We start from the raw sequence: 9,938 nt of genomic DNA, 5'->3' as shown, positions 1-9,938 counted from the left end.
CCATTTTGTGTGTTTGCTTTCATTGGTGTTGCCATTTTAGATCTCTGGGCTGTTATGATATTGTATGGTGGCCAGGAATGTGATGCACACACCATGCAACCTATGGTATTATAGCAATCATGTTATAAAAAGCAGCTGCATGTATTTAACAGCATTTGAGCTTTGTAAAAATTTAACACATGATTTTGCTAAAAAAACATTGCTTGTGAGCACTCTTTTCGCTAAAAAAATCCTAAAAAAAATTAATAAAAAAAAAAAAAAAAAAAAATCCTGGTTTTGACATTAGTTTTTTTTTGGTCTTGAAAGTAAGTGATGTCTCTTATAATAGATGGTCACCCTCTTGTCCTAACTGTGTTTTGACCTTGGCTATGTTTGACTATTTTATGCACAAGTAAGTTTCTATGATCTCTAAACTAAAGTGTCTGTGAGTTTTATACTGTTTGGAAATGTCAATTTATTTTTAGTCTACACTTTAATGTTAAAAGTAACAGAAAGGCCTTGATAAAAAGCCCCAATACTTTTCTTACACACACAGACAGATTATACTCAAAAAATATATGCATTAATTTAATAAATGGGAGGGTAAACATGAGGAAAGCAAACACAATATGACCAGGAAGGGATCAGATACAACACTCTAAAGGACATTTTTTTACTGAACCATACATTATGTGTACCACAGTTTTCCCACAACAGGCTCAAGACAATGGTGATTCTACTTGAAATGCATTAGACTTGAATAAATGGTAATATATCTATGCAATACAAATGAACATCTGTTCCGTTGATAATTATAATTTAATGTGTTTCTAATATACGAATGCATTAGGAATAGAAAACAAACAATGGTTCAGATCATGGTGGTGTATTCTGTCAGAATTTCTCCGGAATATCATCATTAAACTGTACAGAATTCTGTCAGTTTATTTAACAATGAAGAGTTGTGAGGGAGAGTCATAAAGGGGAAATGTTGACTTATGTTAGAGTTAGAATGCTTTTTTGTGTTTTGTAAATTTGTTAATACAACCTCTACATCTGTTGTGCATGGTCCAACAAGAAGACATGGAGCTTAGGGGTAGATTATTTAATGAAAAAAATACCTTGAATTTTTTGGTCTCCAGATCCATTTTAATCAGTGAGTCACCAAATACATGTAAGAAACCACATCCATAGAAATAACGGTACTTCTTAGTATTGAACTGTGCATAGTTGATTTGTGGAAATTCTAAACCACCTACTTCTAACAAATCATTGTCATGCAAATTTTCATGAGTGCAGAACACCTAAATTGACAGACAAAACAGGTCTAGTTAGTTAAACTTAGTTGTAATACATATTCATGAAAATGCAGAGGAAAATTCTGTATTACACGTCATCTTGTTACTTTGAAATATGTTCTTATGCACATAATAAATTAACTAGTGATAGTATTCTTTGTGAAATGTTCTATGTAAAATGAATACTCAATGATTAAAATAGATAGATACTTTATTAATCCCAAGGGGAAATTCACATTCTCCAGCAGCAGCATACTGATACAAAAAACAATATTAAATTAAAGATTGATAATAATGCAGGTAAAAACAGACAATAACTTTGTATAATGTTAACGTTTACCCCCCCGGGTGGAATTGAAGAGTTGCATAGTTTGGGGGAGGAACGATCTTCTCAGTCTGTCAGTGGAGCAGGACAGTGACAGCAGTCTGTCGCTGAAGCTGCTCTTCTGTCTGGAGATGACACTGTTTAGTGGATGCAGCGGATTCTCCATAATTGATGGGAGCCTGCTTAGGGCCGTCGCTCTGCCACAGATGTTAAACTGTCCAGCTCCATGCCAACGATAGAGCCTGCCTTCCTCACCAGTTTGTCCAGGCGTGAGGCGTCTTTCTTCTTAATGCTGCCTCCCCAGCACACCACGCGTAGAAGAGGTTTGCTCGCCACAACCGTCTGATAGAACATTCTGCAGCATCTTATTGCAGATATTGAAGGACACCAGCCTTCTAAGGAAGTATAACCAGCTCTGTCCTTTCTTACACAGAGCATCAGTATTGGCAGTCCAGTCAAATTTATCATCCAGCTGCACTCCCAGGTATTTATAGGTCTGCACCATCTGCACACAGTCACCTCTGATGATCACGGGGTCCATGAGGGGTCTGGGCCTCCTAAAATCCACCACCAGTTCCTTGGTTTTGCTGGTGTTCAGGTGTAGGTGGTTTGAGTCGCACCATTTAACAAAGTCATTGATTAGGTCCCTATTCTCCTCCTCCTGCCCACTCCTGATGCAGCCCACGATAGCAGTGTCGTCAGCGAACTTTTGCACGTGGCAGAACTCCGAGTTGTATTGGAAAGTCCGATGTATATAGGCTGAACAGGACCGGAGAAAGTACAGTCCCCTGTGGCGCTCCTGTGTTGCTGACCACAATGTCAGACGTGCAGTTCCCAAGACGCACATACTGAGGTCTGTCTTTAAGATAGTCCACAATCCATGCCACCAGGTATGAATCTACTCCCATCTCTGTCAGCTTGTCCCTAAGAAGCAGAGGTTGGATTGTGTTGAAGGCGCTAGACAAGTCTAGAAACATAATTCTTACAGCACCACTGCCTCTGTCCAAGTGTGAGAGGGATCAGTGTAGCATATAGATGATGGCATCCTCCGCTCCCACCTTCTCCTGATATGCAAACTGCAGAGGGTCGAGGGCATGTTGAACCTGTGGCCTCAGGTGGTGAAGCAGCAGCCTCTCCATGGTCTTCATCACATGTGATGTCAGAGCAACAGGCCAGAAGTCATTCAGCTCACTAGGACATGATACCTTTGGGACTGGGGTGATGCAAGATGTTTTCCAAAGCCTCGGGACTCTCCCCTGTTCTAGGCTCAGGTTGAAGATGCGCTGTAGAGGACTCCCCAGCTCCGATGCCCAGACCTTCAGCAGTCGTGGCAATACTCCATCTGGACCCGCTGCTTTGCTGGCACGAAGTCTCCTCAGCTCTCTGCTCACCTGCGCTGTTGTAATTATGGGTGGGATGTCTCTCCTATGCTGGTATCAGCAGAAGGATGTGTGGAGGGTGCAGTACTCCGAGGTGAGAGTGAGAGTGGGTTAGGGTGGTCAAACCTGTTAAAGAAGTTGTTCATTTGGTTTGCTTTCTTCACCTCTCTCTCAATGTGGCACCCTGCTTCGAGCAGCAGCCAGTGATGATCTTCATCCCATCCCACACTTCCTTCATGCTGTTATTCTGCAACTTCTGCTCCATTAAATTACCTGATTTTAATTTAAAATTTACCTGAATAAAATATGTCTAAAGACTATTGACATTGATAAAAACAAGGGTTTATTTTAGCCATGAGGCATAACTAATTAGACTCCTCTATGTAACAGAACTTTTACTGTAATCTCCATCATTATTTTATAGAAGTTCCACCAATATGAAGTGACTTTACTGAAGACTGACAAAGAAAAGGAAATTTCCAAGGTGAGGGTGGTTTGTAGTGGGTCAAACCTCAACTGTGGAAGTAACCAGCAGTAGATTATCAATGAGACAATGTTAAAGGTAAAAGAAGAGAATACTATGTAAAAAGTTTATATTGAAAAAAAGAGTGTTTGAGATTAAAGATATAATTGCTTATAAAAAAGAAGTAGGAATGGAAAGCACAGCTGAGAAAAGTTTTAATTGAACAGTTTTGTAGTTTAAACTGTTTCCTTTTCTAAACTTTCACCATGAAATAAAGGAAGTTCCAAAATTCTAGGCTTGGCTTAGGATTTGTGCACTCTTAAGAAATGTTGGATTTAAGGTTGTTAAAGTTAAATTCACAAAGCCATTCATTACAGAAGCACATGATTAACTTCATTTCTCATGTCCTTGCAAGTTACTGATAAATGGACCCTCACAATTAGAATTCTGCTACACTAGATTATACTGGTTCTCTTTATTAATTCTTAACCTTGCAGAGAAGTAGCAGTGGGACTGGATCACAGATCAAGAAGCTTTAATTAAAATGCTTCCTAAGAGTGCTATTTTAACATTATACATAGTTATTGTCTGTTTTTCACCTGCATTATTATCATTCTTTAATTTAATATTATTTATTGTATCAGTATGCTGCTGCTGAAGAATGTGAATTTCCATTGGGATTAATAAAGTATCTATCTATCTATCCTATCTATCTATCTATCTATTCTATCTAATCTATCTATCTATATATCTATCTATCTATCTATCTATCTATCTATCTATCTATCTATCTATCTATCTATCTATCTATCTATCTATCTATCTAAAGGTAAGTCATTCAATATAACCAAGATATAATCAAATAGTGACTATAATATTTATCAGTAAAAATCAACTCTCATTTTATTTTTATTTTATTGCTTTGTTTTTACCTTATTTTCTTCTTTCTTTACAGCAGTAGCAGAGCTGTAGGTCAGTGTGTTCAGATTCTGAGCAAATGGCGTGTTATGATCCATCATCAGGGGCAAGACAAATCTACGTGGATATGGTCTTGAGCGCATATTGTATATCTTTAATTACAAAACATATTCTTTGTTAATGGTTATTTGGTATGTTAACATGCAGTACATATAAAACATGCTATTTAGATTAAAATGAGCACACTAACTTGTTTCCTTGAGGAGTGATAATCAAACTCCATCCAGTGGCTGCAGGTTTTAAGCATATTACTTTCCCCTTTAAGTTTGGCTTAATTAACTACATTTTTAAGATGATTTATTCACTTTGTACAGAAATATAACAAGTAATTTTGTGTATTACTTACAGGACAGACATTTTTCCTGATTTTGTGTAAGATTTTAATGTTTCATCTGCTTGCTGTTTAGCACATAACTGGAAATGGCACAGAAATAACTGCTCTTTTATAGCATACATGGTTTTTTGACCATCTATCTGTTTTTAGTGAGCTACCATTTGAACACAATTAAATGTAGAAATTCAACTTAAATGAATTATAGCATTAAAGTCTACAGAATAATATAAATAATCTAAATTCAATAAGTAACAAACATACACTACAGTGTCTTTCACCTAAGAATGATAGCACAAAAAATACAGCTAATAACACAGGGCACTGATTAAAGACAAGGAATAAGTTACAGGTTATGAAACCAACTGGAATATTCACATGTAGCCACAAGGGTTTCCCAGAAGTGGGTTTTAGAACCACTGTCCTGGAATGATACGTGACAAAGCACCACGATTACTGAAGATTCTGCACACACAAGCTTAATGTATTGCCTATTTAGGCATATTTTCAATATAGAAAAAGAAAAAGAACAGGTGGCGCAGTTAGGAGGCACGGGTTCGCTTCCCAGGTCCTCCCTGCGTGGAGTTTGAATGTTCTCCCCGTGTCTGTGTGGGTTTCCTCCGGGAACTCCGGTTTCCTCCCACAGTCCAAAGACATGCAGGGTAGGTGCATTGGCAATTCTAAATTGTCCCTAGTGTGTGCATGGTGTGTGTGTGTGTGCCCTGTGGTGGGCTGGCACTCTGCCCGGGATTGGTTCCCTGCCTTGCACCCTGTGTTGGCTGGGATTGGCTCCAGCAGGCCCCCGTGACCCTGTGTTTGGATTCAGCGGGTTGGAAAATGGATGGAAAAAGAACATTTTGAAATGAAAGAACACTTTTAGATTTAAAAGTATGTATACTACATACACATAAACCTACATGCACATGGGAAAAATAAGAAAATATTAACCCCATACTAAAAAAAATGGTATTCATAGAAACTATATGTTGGGGTGTGTAGCCTCATTAGGTGTGTGACTGAAAATAAAAAATAGGTTAAATACTGTAGAAGGGGACAGAAGGAACAGGGATAAGGGAAACTAAAACAGTGAAAGGCCACAACAGGTACAAAATGCAACCACTGCAGATGATGGAATGAAAAAGATTAGCTGGTGATGTAGTGCTGGAAAAATGTGTCTTAAACCTGACAGGAAACTTAGATTCTACTGTTTTTGTTTAAAGATGTCCTTGAAGCCTTTTGATAGAGCACAAACAGAAAGGTCTTTAATGTTAACGGCTCAAATGTACTCCTTGAAACAACTGTCACTGTTTCACCCATGAAGATATTTGGACACTTTTTTGCGAGAAATGCGGTAAATAAGATTTTTTTTTTGACTGGCAGGAGACTTTTTAGGCAATATGATGTTTCCTAGAAGAACAAGATATGCATGTGTTGTTGGTGACATATTGTAAGTAATACAGTGTCACTGTGACTGCAGAAACTTTACAGAGGGTGTCTGCTTTGTGAAGTGAGCCAGAGACAAAACCTTTAAGTAAATTAGGTGGTTGACAGAAAGAAATCATAGGTTGACTAGAAAATAGGGCTCCAGTGGAAGGATCTGTCTATAAAATGGGAAATTTAATTTAAAGATCTGAGGGAGAATGGAGTATTAGGGTGGAAAGGTAGCCTTTAGTTTCTAGTAAAGAAAACTTGACAAGATTGGTTCTATGAAAAGGAATAACATCTTCTATTGCCTGATTTCACAAATATGCAGGTACAGTAATGTATTCCTTTGGTGTCAATATTAATTTGTGTTTTGTTTGTTCTTCTTAGCTGTATTTATAAGCTCAGTTTCACACTTTAGCAAAACCTTCTGTCTGAAATACCTGAATACATGCAAATAATGATTTATTGCATTATTTTATCATTAGCTTCTCTGTGTATGCATGTTAAAGTAAAAAATAACAATAGGGCTTATATCTACTATCTGTAGTAGTTTTGAAAAATGTGAAAAGCCTGCCAAAAAACACAGTCCTTGCAGTGGCAGCAACACCTTTTTTACTTTTCTGAACATTTTTGTAAGCAGGGAAAGTTTGCATCTTTTTCTAAAGATTGAGGCAGGGACAGTGAAAGTCAAGGTGGCCTGGAGTTTCCCAGGAGTTAGTCCTTCACAGACATGCATAAAAATATGTAAATTAAAAATAGAAGAGGCTTTGAGTGTTAATATGAGATACTGTATGCAGATTTTTTTTCAAGGACGAATATAGATACAATTATTAAAAGATATTGATTAAAGTAAAGAATGTGAAGAATCACATAGAAGTTGTTACATAAAGCCCATAGTTTATCAGTAAGGTCAGACATGTAAAGCTTAACATTATCATCACCTGTTACCTCATCTAATTCTTTTCCTGATTTGCGCAGATTCTGAATTTTGTAAATCTCAAAAGCATCCCCACAATCTGAACAACACAGGTCAAGTACAATAAAGCCTTCATCCTCAAATGCATTGATCTGGTGAAAGAAGCTGAAGGGCTTTGTATGATACTTAACAGGGCTTGCCTGCAAAATAAGAGAAAAAAAACATATTGTCATACAACATCAGATTGTATAGAATAAAGTCTGTCATCAGAAGTTACATATTGCACTAAATACTATATTAATATACAAAGAAACAATACTCCCATTATTATGGCATGCCTATATGAAGAGATATTATTGATATAATTTTTCAAGTGTTATGCAATATAACTGACTTTGGTGTCTTATTTTAGAAACCTTCAGAAAACAAAATTTGTTTCTGGGACAAAACCCTCACACTAAAACCAAAAGGCACTGTGAATTGCTCCACAATTATAAGAAGAGCAGATGACTCAGATTTCCAGCCCACTTTAAATTAAATTTGAGTTAACTGTAAGCAGGTAAACATATCAGGAACCTGCTGCAAGATACCATGGGGTATCAAGTTGTAAGCTTTCCTCAGCTTCAAACAACACATATACAGTGGGTACGGAAAGTATTCAGAACCCCTTCAATTTTTCACTCTTTGTCATATTGCAGCCATTTGCTAAAATCATTTAAATTAATTTTTTCCCTCATTAATGTACACACAGCACCCCATATTGACAGACAAAAAAAAGAATTTTTGAAATTGTTGCAGATTTATTAAAAAAGAAAAACTGAAATATCATATGGTCCTAAGTATTCAGACCCTTTGCTCAGTATTTAGTAGAAGCACCCTTTTGAGCTAATACAGCCATGAGTCTTCTTGGGAAAGATGCAACAAGTTTTTCACACCTGGATTTGGGGATCCTCTGCCATTCCTCCTTGCAGATCCTCTCCAGTTCTGTCAGGTTGGATGGTAAACGTTGGTGGACAGCCATTTTTAGGTCTCTCCAGAGATGCTCAATTGGGTTTAAGTCAGGGCTCTGGCTGGGCCATTCAAGAACAGTCACAGAGTTGTTGTGAAGCCACTCGTTCGTTATTTTAGCTGTGTGCTTAGGGTCATTGTCTTGTTGGAAGGTAAACCTTCGGCCCAGTCTGAGGTCCTTAGCACTCTGGAGAAGGTTTTTGTCCAGGATATCCCTGTACTTGGCCGCATTCATCTTTCCCTCGATTGCAACCAGTCGTCCTGTCCCTGCAGGTGAAAAACACCCCCACAGCATGATGCTGCCACCGCCATGCTTCACTGTGTGGACTGTATTGGACAAGTGATGAGCAGTGCCTGGTTGTACGTACAGTATGTAGATATTGTTCGGCTTTAAAGTTTAAGTCGGAGACTTGTAGATTGTCTAATTTGTGTTGCATATCAGCGAGAATTTGTTTTTTGGGGAAAGTGAAATCGACAAACACTACAGACAAAATATCCAAATCTACAATAATCTGTTCACGTTCGCATCATTCAATGCTCAAAACATAGATTTACACGATTCTGGATCATATGCTATGAGAATCTGTGATCCGGAAACAATTAAAGCTACTATAAGTTTAATTTCGAAGAAACCACAATTCAGTCAGATTTATATTTATGATCACGGAAAAGCGATGCAACATAGAATCGAAAGAGTTAAACTATCGGATGTATTTGAAATTCTATAGCCAATAATGGATACAAATCCATACGTCCAAAAGTATCGCAGTTTACACAAAATTTATCTGTAAAACACGGACAAAGAAGTTTTCTTGGATTTCTATATGAATCCAAAAGATCACAATCGCATTTAAAATAAACCAACAATGATGAATTGTCAGTGATAATAGTTTCGAAAGACAGAGATATCAAAGACAGAGTTGATATTCGTGTTTATCCAAAAGCACAGGAAATTCCTCGAAGTCTGTCTAATAATTCGCCTCATTATCTATAATAATAAAAGGCAAAGCCCTCACTGACTGACTCAATCACTCACTGACTGACTGACTGACTCATCACTAATTCTCCAACTTCCCATGTAGGTGGAAGGCTGAAATTTGGCAGGCTCATTCCTTACAGCTTACTTACAAAAGTTAGGCAGGTTTCATTTCGAAATTCAAAGCGTAATGGTCATAACTAGAACATATTTTTTGTCCATACACTGTAATGGAGGAGGCGGAGTCACGTATCGCGTCATCACGCCTCCTACGTAATCACGTGAACTAAAAACAAGGAAGAGATTTACAGCACGAGTCACACTCAGGAACGAAGGTAAATGACGTTAATTTTTGACTGTCTTTTAATACTGTGTAAGCATACATATTAACACATGTGCAATTAAACGTGTGCATTTACGGGGTGATTTCTCAGGCTTAAAAGCTCACCTTTTATCAAACGCGGGAACAAAGGTAACTGATGTTGTTCACTGTCTTTTAATACTGTGTAACCATACATATTAACACATGTGCAATTAAACGTGTGCATTTACGGGGTGATTTCTCAGGCTTAAAAGCTCGCCTTTTACTAAAAAGGTAAATGCAAAACTATTTTCAATCAGTTTATTGAAACGCTCCCGTTAAGGATTGCAATAACATATTCGCGAGATAAAAGAACGAAGTAGGGGGAAATGGAGGAACAGCCGCAAACAGCGAAGAGCAAAAAATTAATTAAACAATTGAGAACGGAGCGAGTTAAGCATACAAGCATGTTCATAAGGGAAACAAAGCACGGTGTAAAACGTAAGTTTAAATTAAGTTTATAGAAACGCTCCGCTGCGGATTGCAATAACATATTCGC

General features: G+C 37.6%; 1 protein-coding gene across 14 annotated transcripts in view; it reads right to left on the bottom strand.

The window, feature by feature from the left end:
- Positions 1 to 9,938, bottom strand: part of bco2b (beta-carotene oxygenase 2b) — a 179,610-nt gene that overhangs the window by 109,742 nt on the left and 59,930 nt on the right. The window contains exons 8-10 of one of the 14 annotated variants that reach the window (XM_051931807.1): positions 7,127 to 7,294; positions 4,377 to 4,514; positions 1,101 to 1,283 (exon numbers count right to left, since the gene is read on the bottom strand). The exons of 11 other annotated variants lie outside the window; for them this stretch is intronic. In XM_051931807.1, the coding sequence (XP_051787767.1) occupies positions 1,101 to 1,283; positions 4,377 to 4,514; positions 7,127 to 7,294 (489 nt within the window). The remainder of the gene's footprint in view (positions 1 to 1,100; positions 1,284 to 4,376; positions 4,515 to 7,126; positions 7,295 to 9,938) is intronic. 2 more of the 14 variants (XM_051931814.1, XM_051931813.1) reach the window with 2 other exon arrangements.

Source organism: Erpetoichthys calabaricus, chromosome 9 (assembly GCF_900747795.2).
Source record: "Erpetoichthys calabaricus chromosome 9, fErpCal1.3, whole genome shotgun sequence".
Classification (NCBI taxonomy): domain Eukaryota; kingdom Metazoa; phylum Chordata; class Cladistia; order Polypteriformes; family Polypteridae; genus Erpetoichthys; species Erpetoichthys calabaricus.
This window is presented reverse-complemented; position numbering and strand designations above follow the sequence as displayed.